Below are 22,723 nucleotides of genomic sequence, written 5' to 3'. Positions count from 1 at the left end.
TAAAACATTCATCTGTATATTTAATAACGTGTTCATTCAGAGCAAATCTTGAAAAAGGTATTACTCAGTGTTTGTATGAAACAACTAGGCTGCGGACACAAAATACCCGTTATATATTGACCTTTAACTGAAAACACATTGAACATAAAAAAGCAAAAAAAAAAAAAAAACTAAATAATAATAATAATATAATAATAATATTACATTAATCAGAGTATTGTGTGGAGATGATTGAAGGTGGTAATAAAAAAAAAATTATTAGATCCTACATATTAATATTTAACAAAGCAAAAAGGATACTTTTAAAGACAACATGGGTACCTTTGCCTGATTAAGTATAAATCAATGGATTAAATAATGAGTAAGAAGCTTATACATCATTATTTCCTTGAAATATGCTTCATTATAAAGATCTAGAGAACTAAATGATTACAATATGAAAGCCAACACAGGTCAGTGGCACTCCTACCAGCTTGAACTAAGAGTAACAATTCATGAACATTTCCTTAGCTATGCAATTTCTCTGGGAAAATTAAAGCCAGCTTATGCTATGGTGCTTGTTTTTCAGGACTCTATTGTGTAACACTGGCACTCAGGCCAGGAGGCACTGATTTCTTGTCTTACTTTGAACAAAACAGGCCCTGGAATAAATCGTGGGAACTGGTTCACTCCGTAGGTCACTCACTGAACAATGAGAGACTCACTGCACTCATTGTGAACATGCAGGAAACAGAGAACGACTGGTTTCTTCTCAAGGAAAACAACCTTGACAGTCATATGAGATAATGATATCATGTCAGAAATAAACATGCAGCTACATGAGATAGCACACAAACTGTCCAAACAAAAACAAATAAATCATAAATGAAATGAAATTCAGAATAAAGTTGTTTATTATAAAACACAAACATACAAAACCTCTAAGAGTCAAATAAGCATACATGTAAAGTCTACATATCAAATGTACTGTATTTACATACTTTAAAAAGATAGCAATTAAAGTGTATTGGCATCACATTACATAATTTGCTAAATACATTCAGTGTAAAGCTGTAATTACTTGTTGATAATTACAAAGTGTTTAAGTTTTCTTTTTCTCAGCTGATTTAGGACTTTTGCAAACTTTCCATTCTCATATATTATTGTTTTATCATGGGTAAATTCTCTTTAACTGCGTACATACATTAAGTTCACTGTTAAAATACATTATTTTCATTGACTTGTATCACAACAGAGTTGCACCTTTATTCAGAATGGCTCAACATTTTGCTAATTTTCTATATATATTGCTTGTACTTAAATATCAGGAACAACATTTAACTAGTTGGAAATGGTAATATTTCAGCATGAAGATTTTGCAATGTGCACGGATTAATTTGGTTTAGGATACTGTGAGAAATTATTGTTTACACAGTCAGACTTGCATTGTTTCAAGGTAACTATATTTAGACTCACCCTTTTGTTTCTAGTCTTCATATGTTACAGATATGGTGTACTGACAATAAAACTAAAAAAAGAAAACAACTGCTTGAATTCAGAACTTTGGTAAACTGTGGAAACAGAGATCATATTTATTTTGGTTTCATTTTGTAACAATGACATAAAAATACTCTTAAACCTAAACAACATACATTCATTTAAAAAAAATTACCAATATCCATTATGTCTCTAAAAAGCATTATATATTATTTGTCCTGATCACAATTAAAACTTGTAAAATATATTGTATTACTAACAACAGAAATTGATAAAAACCTTAAGTCATTAAAACTTTAACTTTTGTCTTATTCACATGATTTTATTTTGCAGCAAAGTGCTAAATAAGCTGAGAAAAACTGATAAATGCTTAAGTGCCCTCATACAGTAGTCTGACAATAGCACATGTGGTTTACAAGTATTGCTCCTGAGTTTAACTTATTACTAATAAATATATTAGTAGAAACATTATTGCAACCTTTCCTTAGTCTGTGAACTCAGTCAGTTTAAATCTTCTCATACTCCCTCTGTGTTCTCAGCATGTTCCTCCAGCTGCTGCAGTATCATTGACTTCAGCGCACTGTATCTGTAGGTGAAAAAATATTGAATAAAAACATAAGAATAATAATGCAGTTATTACAATTAAAGGAACATTGTTACATTTCATTTACTTTTGTATTGTTTGTGAGCAAATCAAATTGCAACGTTTAAAACTGGAGAAAACGCAGTATAGTTGGTGTAACATGACTTACTTTGTTGTCAATTTGTAAATCTCTCTTTCCTCTTCTTCCCTCAATTTTTTGACAAAACTGTCTAAAACAGGCATTTCAAACTTGATGTACTGTGCAACCTAAAAAAGGCATACAAAAAATTACTATAATTGTATAAACATTCTAATTTTCCAGAGGGAGGACAGAATCTCTGTTACATTCTACCCACAGGAAAACTGAGGAAACAGATGTATTATAATTTATAAAAGTTGTTTTATTTTTTTTTTTGTCTTCAACTGCCTACAACAGGATTTCAAGCTATAAAAAACAGAAAATGTTAAACATTGTATTTACAGAAATAGCAATCTCTCATACTACACTCATATATAAACATTCTAATTTTCCAGTGGGAGGCCTGTCTCTTTGTAAAATCCCCCAAACAGGAAAGTGATACACACTAAAATAGACTCGATACCGTGAGTGAAGTCATAACAGATGACGTATCTGTTTACTGTTTCTAACTGTCAATGCTGGACTCTGACAGCAATTATATTTTATTTTTTCAACTTTTTTTTTAAATACAAGCAGACAGACTCACATCATATGTAACCTCTTCACCTAGATCTCTTTCCATAATAAAAATCTTTGCTATTTTTTCACAGGGCCCGTGCAGCACACGAGACACCAGCGGATATTCGGTGTCTTTAAACCTTATCCTCTCTGAAGAAAAGAAAAAAAATCCAGGTTATTAAAACAGCCCCAACAACAACCAAAGGCCCATTAAAGATACAAATAAAAAATATATAAGAAGCTACCTCCGGACTCGTGGACGACATAGAGGGCAAATTCATCAGCACTATTCTCAACCTGCAAAAATAACATCAAATATGGCAGCTGTGAGAAGCAGCAAAAACTAAAGTCAATGTGAAACGTGATTACTGTATTACTTACCCGAAACTTATTGAGTAACAGATTGAGCACTTGTTGCGTCGTCATTCTGCTGTTCACACGGACATTAGTCACTGATCCATATGCTGGCGTGAAAACGGAGGTCTGATAAGACAAACAATAAATTCATATTATATGAGGCATACATATTTTTGCTTTCGGTATTTGCAATTTGTATTGTGCAAAACTATATCCACCTTAAAACTGGAAGGGAAAAAACACAGAGCAGCAAACATAATCTTTGTTTATACTATAGCTTATATAATAAGTATATTAATAGACAGCTAAATACAATAGACATACACCTATTTGTACTGAATTACAGTGTTTTTTTTTGCAGGTTTATTTTTACAGGTGCAAAAATCAAGCAGTCTGCATTTACAAATGTTTGGGAAATAATGGTTCATTTGAAATCGCACACTGAATTCAGCCTGGTACTGTAATAGAATGTCAGACCAGGAAATTTCTTCCTACTAGATATCTCACAATCAACTAAGAAAAGTAATTTAAAAGAAATGGTTGAATGGTTTAGCAACCACTACAGATTTAAGAAAAAATTTGACATTTTGAAAAATCTCCTTTTGCATTAACGTCTGCACAAAAAGCTGGTTGGTTTGACATGGGTTTCAATGGATTCTAAGGGGATGTTTTTTAGATTTCCTTGATTTTCTAAGTTCCAGTGAAGAGAAAACTGAATACTTCAGAATACCAACACATTTTGGACACTTTTACCTTTAATTTTGTGAAAATAATTTGGGGAAGGCCTTTTTCTGTTCCATCATGTTTCCATGTGTGCAAAGCAAGGTCTTGGGCATGGTTGGGGAGCTCTGATCTCAACCCAATCGAACAAAAATGGGATTGACTAGAACATACCAGATCAGGAGAATCTCTCGCTATCTTTAAAAAACTCCTGAAGACAGAGCTCTTCAAAAAACACTTACTCTCCTAACACCTCTAACACACTAACTACTTCTAACCCCATTTCCTTCTTCCCCTCCTTCACTCCTCTAACCCATTATTTCCCTTTGACCTCCTTTAGGCCCTATCTAAAAATATTTTTATTTTTAACTTCTATTACTTTTGTACTTGACTATTGTAAGTCGCTTTGGACAAAAGCGTCTGCCAAATGTTATGTAATGTAATGTAATTTTGAGCTAGGCTCTCAAATCAAACATTGGTGTCTAACCTCACAAATTGCTCTTCTGGATAAATTAGCAAAATGTCCCACAGATACACTCCAAAATCCTGCTTAATGCCTATATATATATATATATATCAAGTGATATAAAATCTTTTCTCACACAATAAATAAATAAATTTTTTCAGGAATAATAAAATGGCTCTGCAGCTTCTAACACTGTCCCCCTATTCCAAGCTGCCTGGTCTTGGCACTGAAATGCACTGAAGAAAGCAGATCTTCACGTGACCAGAAAACTCAACACACTTCCTCTGCCTTTGTTTACATTAAGACTCTCGAGAGCAGCATACCCATCACCATCCACCCTAAGACAAAGCAATTAAACAGCAAGTTTCCCTTCCAGTTTCTCCACATCTGCAGAAAGACCTCTTTGACCAGGCTGATCCATAACCTTGAAGAGCGTTGATGAGAAGAGCAGGTGACGGGCCATTGTGGAGAGCGATGCCTCTGCCAGGGGAACGCCTGCACAGGAAAAGCTCTGCCTCTCAACACCTGCATCCATCTTACAACGCTCCGACCCGCAGGACACTCGCACAACGGACACTTCCCCTCACACATGCTGCTACAGCCATTAGCAAGAGCTCCAGGGCCCTCTGCCAGTCACAGGGCATGACAGCACTTCATGAAGCCCTATTGTTCTGAGGGCAGGCTGTACTCATCTCTTACCAGTGCTTACTCTGTACAATAAAGGAACCAGAGGGTTCTTTGGAATCATGCCATAAAGAACAAATATGGTTCCATAGAGAACAATATTAAGTTTTTTCATAGAACTATGAATTCAATCTAAGAAACAATCAGGAACCTTTATTTTAAAAACATAGTTGACATTTCATTACACTCAAACTCATTCTGCACCCTGCACTTTACTCATAATTACGCTGTATCTACTGAACTGTCCCATATTCACCTGTAAATAGCAATGTTACATCTATATATTTACATCTATATATTAGACCTGTACATTTAAGAGGTCAATTTTGTATATTTGTAGTGTAAGTTAATGTGTCTACCGCAAATTAAGTGTATATTTCCTATTTTTATTTTATGTTGGATATATTCTGTTTTCTATGGGATCATGTATTCATATACAGGTGTACACTCACCATGACACCTACAGCTCTAGAAAAAATTAAGAGACCACTTCAGTTTCTGAACCAGTTTCTCTGATCTTGCTATTTATAGGTATATGTTTCAGTTAAATGAACATTGTTGTTCCATTCTACAAACTACAGATACAATTTCTCACAAATTCCAAATAAAAAAATTGTCATTTAGAGCATTTATTTGTACATAATTCAAAATTGCTGAAATAACAAAAAGGATGCAGAGCTTTCAGACCTCAAATAATGCAAAGAAAACAAGTTAAGAGTTACAAAAATCAATATTTGGTGGAATAACCCTGGTTTTAATACAGTTTTCATGCATCTTTGTATGTTCCCCTTCACCAGTCTTACACACTGCTTTTGGATAAATTTATGTCACTCCTGGTGCAAAAATTCAAGCAGTTCAGCTTGGTTTAATAGATGTGATCATCCATCTTCCTCTTGATTATATTTCAGAGGTTTTCAATTCAGTATAATCAAGGAAATAGCTGTATAATTGTAATTTATTTTGATGTGTAATAAACACATCACAAAGTTTTATGTAGAGCAATTGTCATTAGTGGAGAATCACAAAAGCAAAATACCTTTTTGGACTCCCCTAGACTGTAGCAATTTTAAAGTTTTTAATTTGTCAGACAAAAAGTAGTCACCTTGTGGTTGTAAAAATGGCCATTAATGGAAAAGCGATTTCTTTTAATCCGCTGTAATTCTCCTGGGTTGTGTAGTTTGGACCGTCTCTGAACGTTCATAAAGCTGGCATCACTCCTCGTTCTCAGCAGCTGAGGGGTCTCCTCCTCAGGACCAAGGCCATCCACACCTGCAGTAGACATTACTTCAGCACTGGACATGTCTCTAGTGATTTCTGCCACATTGCATCAACAACATTCATAGAAACAGTAATGATTGTCTTTTTTTAGAGATCATGTCAGACTCATGTCAGTATTGGCAGATAATAACTTTAAAAATTATTATTACTTGTTGTTCCTTATCTATAATTACTAGAACTACCTCAATTACCTCTATCTTTGGAACATTGTCTTCTGTAAAATTGATCAACACAGACAATTCCACTCTGATACAATCTGATGTTCCAGGATAAAACAAACAAAACATGCAGTATAAACACAGCTCTGCAAGTGGGTGTGTACACTATGGAAATATTCCCTCACTGGGTGGTGGGGGCAGGGGAAACAGCCTAGAGAAAACAATTATGGTTAAAACAAGCAGTTGTGAGCAGCATTATACACACAGATACACTCATTACTCTTCCAGTTCTTGTAGGAACAGCACCTTGCAGTGTAACTTCTAATCCCTTGTTCCATAGAGCTATAATTAGATTATCCATAAAGGATTACTACAAATACACGTGACAAAGAGTTTCATTCACATGCAAACTAGTACAGCACTAATCCTTCTGTCATTATTGTCAGTTGTATAGGAATAACATAACTATAATAGTCTATTGTTATACTTACTGGTTAATGTTGGTGAAGCGACTTTGTTGTTGTTGGACTCCAGTACGCTTTGACTTTCTTCATTTCTGTCAACATGTAAACAAGATATGTAAATTATGCAGCACACAACATTATAGAGACTAAATTTTTAAATCATCACTTAAAGTCTCCTAAATTGTGCTAGGCTTAAACGTATTATTCTAGAAAATGCTTTTATTTGTTGAACCTTTATTGTATGTAAAAATTACATACAATAATATATATTTTTTTAATTTTTGTTATTTACTGAAAAGCTAACAATATTGTATTTGTATAATTGTATATATTTGCAGTTTATATGCATGTACTGCATACAGCTCTGGAAAAAAAAGAGAGACCACTTATTTTTTATTTATGAGTTTCTTTGATTTTACCAATTGGAATATAATCAAGCTGAACTGCTTGAAGTTGTGTGAAGGAGTGGCATAAAATTATCCAAAAGCAGTGTGTAAGACTGGTGGAGGAGATCATGCCAAGATTCATGAAAACGGTGATAAAAAACAGGGTTATTCCACCAAATATTGATTTCTGAACTTATAAAACTTTATGAAAATGAACTTTTTTTTTTTTGCATTATTTGAAGTCTGAAAGCTCTGCAACTTTTTTGTTATTTCAGCCATTTTTCATTTTCTGCAAATAAAGGATCTAAATGACAATATTTTTATTTTGAATTTGGGAGAAATGTTGTCTGTAGTTTATAGAATAAAACAACAATGTTAATTTTACTCAAACATATACTTGTAAATAGCAAAATCAAAGAAACTGATTCAGAAAACTGAAGTGTCTCTTAATTTTTTCCAGAGCTGTATTTACAGATTATATGCATGTACTACATATTCTGCACTTAAGTTTTGTGGTGTACATTATACTAATTTTATGCTTGTTACAATTATTTTGTTAAAAAAAAAAAAAAAAAAATATATATATATATATATATATATATATATATATATATATATATATATATATATATATATATATATATATATATATATATATATTATATATATATTATATATATATATTTCCTTAAAACATAAAAAATACTTTTCTGTGTTTTTTTCCATCTATAAGAATACCAGTATCACAAAAATATCTTAAAACATCATGATATTATTTTAGTCATATTTACATTATGTAGAGTTAAAACTTTACATATTATATTTTATGGTATGAATGGAAATGTTGCTCCTCTCTACTGCAAGGTCATAGGGAATTTGCACTTAAGCTGAAATATAAGCGTATTATTTCCATGACTAAAGATGATGCAGCACGTGAGGCAGAGCATGGATGTAGCTGAGCTCCTGATCAGCTCTTTCCTCCTGATGTCAGAGCAGATCAGCGCACAGCACGTTTACACACAGAATACAGATACCAGGAAAAGCCCCCCACAATGAAATGCTTCAATAATGCACGCTCTATTTTAAGCCACCGTCGTACTGGATAACTGTGCTGAGTTTATAATAGCTGTGTGAACATCTGCACGTGCACTTCACAGAGTATGAACTGACGGGGGTTCTCTGAACAGCCAAAAATAACAATTTACAGGTGGAAAATGATAATAATGGCCTTGAAACTGTGTGTGCTTACAGTACATTCACAAACAAAATAGCCACAAAAAAAGTATTTGGACACTTTAATCATTAACATATTGGAATAGTTTTACACTCAGCAAAATTGTTTTGGCTTAATATGGAGTTTATTTAAAATGTTGAAAAACATTTTTAAAACGTCCAATTCCTTAGTCAATATGTGCATAAATGCTGACAATTTTTACATGTGGAAATAAATATTAGTAACAAAAACTTGCTAAATTGTAAAGTATAATTTTATCATTTACAATCTAAAGTCTAAAATGTTTTTCTAGTCAGCTTGTGTTCACTGACGGGATCATAAACTCATAATCTAAAACACGCCATCTTTTAACTATGTCCTAATCAGAAAATCACATTCTTGGAAAGGTCTGTTTGAATAGTTTTGATATTTATATAAAATTTACCATAATATAATATTAACATAAATCCATACATTGATAACTTCACATCTTTAAATTCTGGCACAAATACTTTTAAGGTCACTGTACTATACTAGCAAAAAGGTTCTAAATCCCCTAGGATCGAATACTGTTTATGTAGCTTCCCATTGGCTACCAGAGCCCTGAGAGAGCACAATTGGCCTTGCTCTCTCTGGGTGAGTAGATGCCGCTCTCTCTCTCCCCACATCACTTCAAAGGGTGATGTTGATCAGCACAAAGCGTCTGTGAGCTGATGTATAGGAACAGAGTCGCTGCGCTTTCCTCCGAATGCGCTGTGATGCTACTCGGCAATGCATCAGCAGCAGTTCAAAAAGAGGCGGTGGCTGACTTCACATGTATCAGAGGAGGCATGTGCTAGTCTTCACCCTCCTCGTTTTGGGGCATCACTAGTGATAGGGTGAGTCTTTATGAGTAGGTTGGGTAATTGAGGAGAAAATGGGGAAAAAAACTGAAATAAAATGATTAAAAAGCGGTTTTAAATGCTAACTGAGGAACTTCATCAATTCAGTCAATTCACTCAATTTAAGGTGCTTTAAGGAGCATTCAAGAAAAGATCCTTAGAGAAACTAATTTAAAAGAACTATACCTTTGCAAAGAGTTTATTTCACACTGTAAAAATGAGAACGAACATTTGAACCTACATTTGAAGAATGTAGGGGCTCCACCACAACCCCAAACTAGAATTAGAAGTACCAGTAAGAATATTTTGATATCATCAGTAATAAGTCTTATTTCTCAAAAAACTCTTGAGAAGTCACTATATTTCAGTCACTATATTTGGCCCCAACTATAAGGAACATCTTAAATTAATTTAACTAAAGTAATCTTCTTCTCTCTGCAAAAGCTATTGGTCCTTAGGAACCTTTTCTTAAAGATTTCTTTAAGAACCTGCAAAGTTCCTTAAAGATGTTGTATGTTTATAATTTCACCCAAATTCTGGGTTCGTTTTCTTTTGGATAGGTTTTGTGTAGCACACATGCTGGGTTACTGGCTAAGACAAAGAAACAGCCCAACTAATAGGTTAATTCAGCATTAAGTAACAACACCTGAAGAAGTCAGTATAATTAACAGCTCCTAAGGAAGCCAATTACAACAGGGCCTGTTAAACAGCTGTTCTGTAAGCAAGTTAGAACTGTAAGTAAACCTCCACTAAAATAGACATCTTCCTACTTCTTGTTAAATATTTTTTTAGTAAAATCAGTATAAAATAACTCTGTTCACGTTCACTCTGTTGACTAATAGGATTCACACTAATAGTAAACAGGATTAGATAGATGGTAATAAATAGTAATTATGTGTAATAATGTGTATTACTTTTATTGGGGTTGACAAACATAGGTACTTAGCTAACCTAACTAGTTTTGAGGAACATTTCTTTTCCTGATTGAACAATATGATCTACATATTAAGAAAATTAAATGTTCTATGTTAATATTTCAAACAAAAAAAAAACAACAATAAAATCATTAGCTTGACGGATCTAACCAGGTGATTTTGGTTATTTTTTGTTGGCAAGTGTGATGTCATTTCTTTAATTACCAAATTGGGTTAGGATGTAGAGATTAAAGGTTATATGACTTTAAACAAAAGCAAAAATCTATATATATCTATATATATATATATATATATATATATATATATATATATATATATATATATATATATATATATATATATATATATATAGAGAGAGAGACCACTTCAGTTTCTAAATCAGTTTCTCTGATTTTGCTTTTTATAAGTATATGTTTGATGAAAAGAGTAAATGTTGTTTTTATTCTATAAACTACGGATAACATTTTTTTTCAAATTCCAAATAAAAATTGAAAACAAGTTCATATTCATGCATTGTGGCATGTTCTCCTCCGCCAGTCTTACACACTGCTTTTGGATAACTTTATGCCACTCCTGGTGCAAATTCAAGCAGTTCAGCTTGGTTTGATGGCTTGCGATCATCCATCCTTCTTCTGATTATATTCCAAAGGTTTTCAATTTGGTAAAATCAAAGAAACTAATTATGGTAAAAGAGCCATGTAAGAAAGGCTCTCAGTCATGAAGATTATATAAAATAGTATTTTGTGTGTACCTATTGCATAATTAGAAACGGCCAAATAAACAGAACTACTTTCTGAATGGATAAGAACCACCTGAGCAACACCTTAAATACATAAAACATAATGGGTCCCACCTGTTTAAAATTTGGTATTTATAGTGTGTTAAGGTGACTAATACTGTACTGCATACTGATATGATGATAAGAGTGATAATGTTCTTAAGGGCCAAAGGTAGAAATAGGTGCAGCTCAGCTCAGCTCAACTCAGGGTGTCCCACCCACCTGTTTGCCCCAGTGTTCTCCAACCTCAGTGCTTCTGAACACGGAAAGTAGAACCGCTCATTGTCATCCTGCATTTGTAATCTGATTGGTCTCTTCAGGCCCCAGGAGATGTTGAGTAAACCCTCCACGAACAACTCGCCCTCTTCCTGCAGTCATACAAGAAATAATAATAATAATAATAATAATCATTAATTCTTCTATCAGGCAGAGGAAATCCTGCTGGCTCGTGTTCACCCCAGCTCTGTTTCAAGTCTACGTGCTGGAATACAGTTACAAGTCTCATGTTTCTGCTTAGAGGCACTGCGGCAATGGAAAGTCACATTGGGTGGTGTCCGCTCAAGGCGACCTGCCTTAGAGAAAGTTAGAGAATGGGTTTGAGCCATGTGACCTCTATGGAGCTGTATTAGGTCACGTAGACATTCCTTTGTGAATGTGCGACGTGCAGGACAAGCTCTGCATTACCACATTCTCCTGCCTATTTCAAGTGGGTGACATTCCTGACACTTTTCCAATCACAGGCAAAAAATAAAATAAAAGAATAAAATGACATAAATTGTGTATAGGTTTTTTAGGGTTTTTTTTTCATATAAAACAGCAACATTCCAACAGTTTATATACTAATTAAGGTTGCACAATATACAGCTCTGGAAGAAAAAAAAAGAGACAACTTAAAAATTAAAAACCTCTGGAATATAATCAAGAGGAAGATGGATGGTCACAAGCCATCAGACCAAGCTGAGCTATTTGAATTTTTGCACCAGGAGTGGCATAAAGCTATCCAAAAGCAGTGTGTCAGACCAAGATGCATGAAAATTGTGAAAACCAGGGTTATTTTACCAAAAAATTATTAAAAAAAAAAATATGAATATGAACTTTTATGTTTTCTTCGCATTATTTAAGGTCTGAAAGCTCTGTGATTTTTTTTGTTATTTCAGCCATTTATCATTTTCTGCAAATAAATGCTCTAAATGACAATATTTTTATTTGGAATTTGGGAGAAATGTCCGTAGTTAAAAGAATAAAACAATAATATTCATTTTACTCAAACATATACCGATAAATATCAAAATCAGAAAAACTGATTCAGAAACTTAAGAGGTCTCTTCATTTTTTTTCTTAATTCCAAAGTTTCAACATCAACATTGCAATGCAGGCATATGCAAGGTCACATAAAGCAAATTAAATCATATTACAACTGCTCATTAAAAAAGGAAAATCTCACTGTTCTCATTTTTAATTACTCATTTATTAAATTTATCTGCTTACTAGTATAATAAAGGCCTGTATATTCGAGACTGGAGTAATGACATTAGATAAATATTGTGTAAAATCATTGACTTTTGATTTTTTTTTTTCTTTAAATCGCAATACAAATTGCAGTACAACAAAATATCGCAATGCCAGTTTTTCCAGTATCATGCAGTCCTAATCCTAATACAAGTTTCTTATTTCTGCTTTTTACTTGTTAGCTTCAGAGAGTCACACCAGGTCCTGTACTCTCACCTTAAACCCTAGAGGAACACAGGAAGGCCAGAAGACAGAAAAAACGTGCCGCAAGTCACACAAGTGCCACACAAGCACAAGTCTAATCCTATCAGTAACTAAATTTAGTTTGATAAGACTCTTCCGTTCTCATGCACAACACCATCTGAACGCTACACATGGCCAGCAACGTAGCACTGACCTGAAACAGATTAAACACAGTGCCAAAAATAGCTGCATGTAGAAGATGTCATTGTTCCTATTCAACCCCACCAAAACAAAGCTTAACGTCTGCTACCAGCTTTGAACTTTGAACGATTTAACTCTGAACGACTCTCAATCATTTACCTTTTGGCACAGAGAGAAATGATAATGTCTGCTGTAGTTGAAGTTAAGCTGAAAGCCCACATTTTCCAAATAAACTTCATGACTTAGAAATGATAGTGAATTTAAATCAGTTAAATTTAATAGTATTTGGACAAGGCAATAAATTAATAAAGTTTAATAATCTCAACAGACACTTTACAACTCTACTATTATTTATTTTCTGTCATTCTTTATTCAGAAATAATTAATACAGCTTTGACTGCTAAATTGTATTTTAAAGGTGTTTTTTGGAAACAAAGAAACTAGATGAATTATATAAATGACACAGTAAGCAATGATGAGGAATAAATGATCATGTTCACTTTATTATTTTTTTTTTCTTAATGAAGTGCTCATCCTTCTGAACTGATGTTCCTACAGCTTTGTACAACAAGACAATACCAAAGTTACGGAATTGATGGGATGTATTTTTATTGAATTAGCCATAAGACACTGGTAAATGATTTTCAGACCAGCTTTGGCAAACTCCAGAGTCTTAAGCTGTTTTTTTTCCTCATATTTTTAATAATAATTTTACCATTATTGAGTGTCACATCATTCAGGTAAATGGAAGGCAACAGTGTATCTTAAAATGTTTTAAGTGTTATGTCTACTTGTAAAATTAGTGTATTTACCCTAATAGTGTGTATTGTGTATTTTCTGTGAGACTGCATACACCAAACAGACGACTGGTATAACCAATAAAGTGTCTGTTTTACACATTTTAAAACGAGCTAATAACACATCAGCTGTATGAACAGACTTTTATAAAATAGTGTTTATTTAGATGCTATTCCTATAACAGGGAACTCCAAACGTACGAGTCATCATTTTTTAAATCATAAATTCACAAAAACAGTTGACTAAGGAGTTTATAGCCCTCCAAAACTTTCATCAAATGAATCCCTTAGGACCATCATGCTCACAAAAGATTGAATCTGAAGTTGATTTGTTGCTGGCAGGAGATGGAGTGAGTGTACTCTCCTGTGGGCTAGGTGGAGGGCCCAAAACTCCCAGGGACTCATTGTTTCTGAAATGTAAACAATGAAGGCAGCTGCAGTGGTGAACCGTGGTCAGCTGCCACGCCACAGCTTCCTCCACCCTCCTGGACAAGCACACACACTTCCTCTAGAGAGAGCGAGGTCAGCATGCAGCTAAATTTAGTGCCATGAGCCTTGGCTTACACCCAGCAGGAGTATAAAAGGCAGTGCCTGTGTCTGTAGAGCAGATCAGATCAACCAGCTCACAGACTGAGAGCAAGCACCAGCTACGAGTAGCGAGTTTGAGCACTAAAATCACCTGTCAGGCGACTCAGATATTGATTACAGGTAAGTTGTTGGCTTTAACCTGATTTAAGCTGAAGTTTCTGATGGAGGAGGAGTCTGTATTATAGTTCTACATTTTACATGAAGTTGTTTCTGGTTTCTAATCTTGCCTATAATTCAATCTCTCTCCAGAATGAAGCCCAGAAGATTACTCCTGTCCATTGCTCCTCTGCCCACCATAACAGAGACACATGAGGATGCTTCTCAGGTGGCATGTCCGGCCACCCCCTTGCAGTCTCTGGAGGAATATGTCAACTCCATTAAAGAGCTAGCCCAGCCAGCCTGTGGTCCAGTGAGGATGGCAAGGACTCTAAGGACTCGTCTGTTCTCCAAACCTCTGGGAAAACACTCCAGCACCAGCTCGCCTCGCAGCTCCTCCAGGACTCCTCGGGCTCGTTCCAATTCTCTGGGCCTGGACGAGCGAACCCGCCACTTCAGCAGCCAGAAAGACTGGGCCAGCAGGGACCCGGTGGACTGGCTCTTTGGACAGACGCAAGACGAGCTGCACAGGACTGACTGCGCGTCTGCTGCTTTGAGGTTACTCTAATGACCTGCAGCCCCAAAAAGGAGACACACTGCATAGAACTCTGTTTGGAATGTGACCCTGTGGACGGAGGAATGTTAATGCTACCATTAGGCATGCTGTGCCCTGGACTTTATAATAATAATAATAATAATAATAATAATAATAATAATAATAATAATAATAATAATAATAATAATAATAGTTTAATTTATTTGCTTCATTAGGGACTTTGGTCCTATTGTTTCTATGTTTACACTCTGATGAGTTTTTTCTACTCTTTTTTTAATAAAAAAGAACAAAATGTTGTTTTGAAAATGTGTCATCTATTTTTTTCTCAGTTTATTTATATATACTTTCATAGTTTAAGTAAGGTCAGATGGATATTTTGAAACAGTTTGGATTACAAACATGCTATTGAGAGTAAAAGTATAGGTAAATGTGCAAAACAAATATAATTTTACACACAATAAGACTAGAGACAACATAATTAATCAATTCATCAATATAATTTAGTACTTCCAATTAATAATCATATAACAACCACTTTTCCCTTTGAAAAGAAAAGAAAACAGTTATTTTCTTTACTATTGTAAGTTAATTTCTTTCATATGCCTTCGTTATTTAAGAAATATAAGCATATATATGGCATATTCATTTTTGGTTTAGAAATAATGATAATAAAAGAATAAATAACTACATTCTTACAAAAAAGAAGGAAATGGTAATGATATATGGTAATTTTTTGGAAATGCTTTATTGTGTTGCTGGAAGCATTAATAGGTCCAGCTAAATAACTGAATTATTATATAGTTATATTTATATAGGAATTATATATATAGCTCTGGGTGTGCAGTTTTATGCATTAATATTAGTATCGGGCAACACTTATTTGTGAGTACTTACATGGCATCACCACTCTGTACAAAAACCTCTGAGATATATTTTATTTGACTGAATTAGAAACTTAAAAAATTAAATAAATATATATTTTTAAATAAATAAATTAAAATAAAGCAGCTTAAAAGAATGAAATTATTTCCCATGGTCTAAAGGATAGAGAAGTGGGCTTAGGACTGAAAGGTTGTAGGTTTCATCCCTATTGTGTATTCCCACACTTAGTGCCTATTTTATCATTTTTGACTAATTTTATTTTACAACATGATTTAAACTTAACAGCTGTCCTTCACATTACCAACATTTCATGACGAATATAAATGCTAAAAATAATTAAGAATAAAATATATTTTAAAAAAGGTGTCTACTGAAAGTCAAGTTTTTTTTCTCTTCTAAACCTTTTTTATTGTTAGTATTTTGGAGATTTTCTCTGGACAGCAACAATATATAGAGCTATTATTAACCAGTCTAAAAAAATAGCATCAAGGTTCTTTCAGTTGTCAGGGATATATATTAAACCACTGCCTTTACTAAATAGCGTGTAAAGAACCCTCTTCTTATAAGATTGTAAGAATTAGAATATTTGTAAAAATTTTATGAGGAATATGGGAGATTAGAAAATAATGTAGCTTGTTTGAGAGTATATTTCTATCTATTTGTAAAATGTGCCTTTTGCAAAACATGGAACATCTTCAATACAAATGTTATGCCTGTTCTCCTGATATTTAATACAAGTTTTTAATCTCGTATCATTCACTATTTTACAGCAGGAGCTCACTCTGCTGGTAGAAACTTCATACAGCAGCTTTTTGGAATATTACACATTTTCTTCCCCACAAGAGGACGCTGTAAAGTCTAGAGTCATTAGTGCACTTAAGAAATCTATTATCAAATTAATATCCAATCATCTTATGTATGCACAAGATGAACAATAATCTAAAGTTATTTAATCAACATCTCTAGGCTTATTATGCAATTCCACAGGAAATTCCCAAACTTATTTTTCATTTTTACATACAGTAGAATTTAATTGTCATTATAGATTCTTTAAATAAACTGTGCTTAAATTATTTATTTATTTAATATACTTTTGAATCAATCCATCAATGCTATGAATAAAACAACAAAAATGCAAAAACTCACTTTTATCACTCAAATAAAAAATTATTTAACTACTGTTTTTCCTATCTCTTTTTGTAGAGTTACAGTACCAGTCAAGTACCACACTCTCATTTAATGATTTCTTTCTTTCTTTATTTTTTACAAAATAAATTGATATTAAAAACATAAAAACTATGAAGGAATGTATATGCAATTATGAACAAGCCAAAATATGTTTTATACTTTAGATTCATCAAAGTAGCACCTTTTACTCTGACGCCAACTTTTACTGTCCACTCTGGGCCTTATTTTCTTGGTCAGCTTCAGGAGCTAGAACCTGGAATGATTCTCCAACTGAGCTTGGTTTTTATGTCAGGTCTTTGTGAAGGCCAAACAATTACATTTAAACTCCATAACAGCGTGTTTATTTTTGAAGTTTAAGTTTTGAAATGAATCTACAATGTGATAAATAATCCAAATACATTTTTATTTTAATAAATAAAAATATATTATTGGGAATGTGTGTCCAAAACCTTTGACTGGTACTGTACCGCTGATGACCGATAAACATAAATACTAGGGAGAAAACTAAGCATTTTTTATTTACTGAACTAGTAGGTCAAATACAGTTCTTCTTAATTTAATCAAATCAGCCCAACACTGTTCCAACACTGCTTCAGATCACATCTTGTAAAGCTAACTGGAATAATAATAATAATAATAAAAAAAAAACAGTTTTTAAATCACAAAATGTTGCGTAACGCTTCCAGGAACTTAAAAGTCAGACATAAATAATACTCTAGACACCAAACAAAACTGCTCCTGATATTAATGAGCTGCTTTTAAGCTGTGACTGATAATCGCATTTGGTTTAAGCCAAAAAAGCTTACTATCCTACTTACTCTGAACATTTTTAGAGCAAATTTTAAAGAAGAACATATTTACATGTAAAGCAATGTGGGTCATAAATGATATGTGATTAAACTGAGATTGAAGCTAATCCTAGACTAAACAGAATTTCAAATAGTCACGTTTATTATTGCAATCTAGTCTAAGATTTAAGGCATAATCCATGTCTAGCAAACTCATCCTAGGGCTTTCGTAAAGTACAGTCATGGACTCCAAAGTATTCTGAATGTTCCATTGATCTAAAAAAAATAGCTTTTGAAAATAGCTTTTGAAATTACTGTACATTTTTCTCCACAAAAGTTTCAAAATAAACCTAGAGCATGTACATTAAATGGACACAATTGCTGTGATGACTACACATTACACCTACAGATGCTTTCATTAAACATTTCATTAAAATTTGACCCCCTTTTGCTCGCAATTACCCACCTGCTGTACTAGCTATAGCCTTAACGACACCCTATACTAAAGGCTGTGTATTGAAATGACCGTGGCATTGGAATAATTATGACGATAAAAAGCTTACGATTGGATATATTGCGACACTGTAAGCCAGACGATATATTGGGAATTTTTTGAGGAAAAGGGGACAGAAGATTGGGGACAGAAGACCCAACAACAAAATCAGACATTTACCCAAATCCTTACATGTAAACTAAGCCATTTTGTGGGATGTATTGATGATTGGTTTTTTTTTGTATTTTATTTACCTAAAACAAAAATATCTGTAATTTAACACTGGATTTAATAATTAATGCAGTATTTTAAAAGGTAATATTGGGATACTGAAGTCTGTTAATATAAAGTTGGAGTCTTCTTTGCAGCTAAAATATTTTTTTTGTACATCTCAGCACCTGAATACACAGCTTTTTAAACAAGTTGCTGGGGTTTATAAATCACTTACAGATTTCACTTACAGTTGCAGTTCATGGTGGAATACCTATGAAAGAAGATATTCATGAACAGACTTGTTACAACAGTGGCGTTCTATTACACAACCACATACAAATTCAGTGAACTGTTCTGGACGACATGTTCTTCCTAAAATCTTTGTACAGACTGCAGACTGTGTGATCAACTCTTCGATTTTATGCAGTGTTGGCAATGAATAAAACACCTGAACTCAAAACTTCTCAGAAGATTAGGTTATTTACATTACTGTAATTACTGTTTTAGAGTTACGTAACACGACTGTATTGAAAAACCATTCTATTATTTTTGCTCCAGGTCAACAATAGTGTTATGATGTGGGGGGGAGGTATATTAAATACTGAAGCTTAACAAGACTGAATGCATTCAATCTGTGCAGCATAGTTTTGGTCAGATCTCTGTCAGCTCCCCTCACTGCTCATTCTCAAGGTCTCACAATTCCATCTTTTGCCCTCTGCGCTCTTTCTTCTTTGGTTCGGTTTCTGAAAAGCCAGGAAATCCTGCTTTATACTCAGTTCAAAAGTTTCAAACAAATCCACATGCCTTAGCTATTTAACACATGTGCAGCTGCGCACCGCACCCCTGCCCTAATTTCACATGAGCTTTGATAGACCAGACTAAATTCAACATAGAGTATGTGTGTTTACATGCAGCTCATAATATGATACGATTACTGCAGATCATCAGAGTTTGTAAGTAATCCAATCAACACGTTACATACAGCTCTGAAAAAAAGGTTATTATATGTATATGTTTGAGTAAAATGAACATTGTTGTTTTATTCTATAAACTACAGACAACATTTCTCCAAAAATGCCACATAAAAATATTGTCATTTAGAGCATTTATTTGCAGAAAAAGGGAAATGGCTGAAATAACAAAAGAGTTCAGAAATCAAGTTCAGAGTTAAGAGTTCAGAAATCAATATTTGGTGGATAATCCCTGGTTTATAATCACAGTTTTCATGCATCTTGTCATGTTCTCCTTCACCAGTCTTTCACACTGCTTTTGGATAACTTTATGCCACTCCTGGTGCAAATTTAAGCAGTTCAGCTTGGTTTGATGGCTTGTGATCATACATCCTTCTTTTGATTATATTCCAGAGGTTTTCAATTTGGTAAAATTAAAGAAACTCATCAGTTTAAGCTGTAGCTTGGATAATCAGATAATAGGAACATTCTGAGTTTACATGAGTCAGATTTTTGCTTTGTAGCCAGCCAGTAAGCTCACAGAAATAATATACCTGATATGAACATAATGTCCTGCTTAAAAAATATATATAAACCTTTCCTAACCTTTAAAAAAAACTTTTATTGCGGCCATTTCCACCTTTGATTGCCCTCAGGTTCAACTGTGTAATAGGCCAGGATGATGTCTTTGTGTGCTTTGGCACACAGACACTCACAATAACAATCATAATATATCAATAATCAATAATACCGGCAACAATGTCTAATGTAATGTTTAACAATCTGCGCCTCACCGCTATCAGAGGCACACTGCTGCTGCTGCAGCTCAGCCCAATCAGCTCTCCATCCTGCCCTGCGCCTAAACCCATACATCACCCAGAGCTTTAACCTTGAAATTCGTAATAAAAAGGGTTCAGAAAATGTGTTGGCCGATGCTCTCGTGCTCCTTGTGACTAATTTCTTATCTCAAACTATTTTTTTTAGGGTTGGGGGTGTTACATATAGTGATATTTTGGTGGGGTTTAAGAATTATTGTATGCTTCTTGTTTCTCCCCTGTGTTTTTTTTTTGGGTGACAGGTCATTGGAGTGAGGGCCGTCTTTGTGTGTGACGTGTTGTTGATTGGTGGAAGAGAAATTTCCCACGGCTACAAAAACCTGACTGTTTCGGCTGTGCAGATTATTACATTGGGCACTAGTTATTTACATTTTGTTTGTTATGTTGGGCATAACAACTTATCTCGAAGAAAAATGCTGATTAAAAAAATAAAACATTGAGGCTTGTATATTTTTGGTTGCTGGCGTTCTTTTGTCTGAACGTGGAGCATGGGAAAAAGGGGTGTCCATATGTCTGGATGGGTATACTCAGCCGTGACACCCTTCAAAACGACCCCTCCCATTTTTTTTTTCTTTTAATTTTTCAAATTTGAGTTGAGGGTGGAGTCAGCCAAAATCAGGGGGTCTAGTTACTCTAAAGCGTAGAGCTGGGCAATAGGACAATATTGTATTGTATTGTTATACATTTATTACTATCTAAGAATACAGTGACTAGCACATTTCATTATAAACATTCTAATTAAATAAGTGTAGTATTAAATTACCGTTTTTAAGAAATTGTCTCTACTATTGTCGCATATTGTCTGCGTGTCAAGCTATGATGATGAATACTGTAAATCATGAAAATATCATGACACAATATTTTTTTTTTACAACATTGTCCAGCCCTACTTAAGTGTGCATGGACTGTAAAATATGATTACTGAGCTAAAATCCAACTCTCGATCAGACCCTTTGATCAACTATATAAATTGTACTCTGATTAAACTCAAATAAAATTACAACTCTATTTTTAAATAGATTAGACTACGCTGTTCACCATATAATCAGATAGCTGCAATAATCTGGTAATGAACAGAATATTTAAATGCATAAACACACAAAGGTCTCAGTATACAACTGGTCTGAAAGTGAGTTTAACAATACTGATGTGACTACAATGGGGAAATGACTATCATTTTTCATCTGACACAAACGTATTCACCACAGATTGTCATGATGTCAATTACTTTGGCCTCTGGCATCTTCCGTTTGCCTCAAGGCATGTTGTTACAGACTACAACAACATTTGCAACAGCCACCACGCCTTAGTATTGCTACAGACAAGATTAGTCTTAGTGTCTTAGTGTCAGAGTCTCATTATATTCATTTACCTGTGCTTCATAATGAAAGCAAGCACTTTAAATATATTATACAGAATGATTTTTTTTGTTTTGTGTCCCATGACTTTTGCCATGTACCATGAAAGCTAAAGACTGCTGCACTGACCTGTAAGAAATGCGTGTGGGGTCTCCTGCATTGTATGTGGATGCATATTGCTTGCTTTCATGGATTATTCTAGCCAGATTTTTTTTTTTGAAAATTATTGTGGATTGTGACATTGTGGACTGAGCTGAGGAATGTTAAATGCCTGCAAAATTTCAGAAAGTAAACGTCCTGTTTATCATGCACAACGGAAAGCATTGGTTGTAATAGTCTAAAGTGCGTCGCAACTAAACTCCAGAGCAGTGGTGAGGTGTTCTCTGGAGTGACGAATAACGCGTCTCTGTCTGACAGTCTGATAAACAGCACTTCTCTAACTGCATTGTGCCAAGCGTAAAGTTTGGTGGAGGGGGGATTAGAAGTCAGGGATGTTTTTCAGTAGTTGGGCTCTATGCTTTTGAAAGAACGGTTAAAAAATCCCCATAAACACACTCCTAAACCTTGTGGAAGGTCTTCCCAGAAGACTTTAAGCTGTTATAGCTGTAAAGAATCGGCCAACATCACAACCAGTGGGAGGTCGCTTAAGTTTATATGCGTGCGAAGACAGGTGAGTGCAGATTTGAGGGATACATTATTTTGCTAAAAGTATTCAATGTCCAAATGCTTTACTTATCTAAGGTTCCCAAATTAGACCTGACATGAACGTGGAATGAAAGCATTAGCAAGCAGCATGGGTCAACAAAATCACAACAATGTAGACAGACAGCAGCGCGGACAATAGGTCTCATTTATCGAACATCTTGCTGTAAGCGTGCTGATCTAAGATCCCCTTTCAGCAGCGGTCTGACAGAAGTCAGTAAACCTTAACTGATCATTTTCAATCTGATAAATATATATACAATGTGTGCATGCACACAATCACAAACTGATAATCTCTTCTGAAACT

General features: G+C 34.2%; 2 protein-coding genes across 2 annotated transcripts in view; one reads left to right on the top strand and one right to left on the bottom strand.

The window, feature by feature from the left end:
* Positions 1-865: 865 nt before the first annotated feature.
* The window catches only part of rassf4a (Ras association domain family member 4a), a 40,712-nt gene continuing 18,854 nt past the window's right edge, over positions 866-22,723 (bottom strand). Inside the window, exons 4-11 of the mRNA XM_007249531.4 lie at positions 11,299-11,444; positions 6,911-6,975; positions 6,086-6,252; positions 3,138-3,239; positions 3,002-3,053; positions 2,785-2,906; positions 2,229-2,326; positions 866-2,062 (exon numbers count right to left, since the gene is read on the bottom strand). Coding sequence (XP_007249593.2) covers positions 1,993-2,062; positions 2,229-2,326; positions 2,785-2,906; positions 3,002-3,053; positions 3,138-3,239; positions 6,086-6,252; positions 6,911-6,975; positions 11,299-11,444 — 822 coding nt within the window. The 3' untranslated portion in view covers positions 866-1,992. The remainder of the gene's footprint in view (positions 2,063-2,228; positions 2,327-2,784; positions 2,907-3,001; positions 3,054-3,137; positions 3,240-6,085; positions 6,253-6,910; positions 6,976-11,298; positions 11,445-22,723) is intronic.
* Positions 14,354-15,312, top strand: si:ch73-6k14.2 (DEPP1 autophagy regulator). Its single transcript, XM_007249530.4, has 2 exons — positions 14,354-14,474; positions 14,604-15,312. Exon 2 carries the CDS (start codon positions 14,605-14,607, stop codon positions 15,016-15,018), a length of 414 nt encoding a protein of 137 aa, XP_007249592.1. The 5' UTR covers positions 14,354-14,474; position 14,604; the 3' UTR covers positions 15,019-15,312.

Source organism: Astyanax mexicanus, chromosome 7, assembly GCF_023375975.1.
Source record: "Astyanax mexicanus isolate ESR-SI-001 chromosome 7, AstMex3_surface, whole genome shotgun sequence".
NCBI classification, from domain to species: Eukaryota; Metazoa; Chordata; class Actinopteri; order Characiformes; family Acestrorhamphidae; genus Astyanax; species Astyanax mexicanus.
Note: the sequence above shows the minus strand (reverse complement) of the source record. Positions and strands in the feature narration are given on the sequence as shown.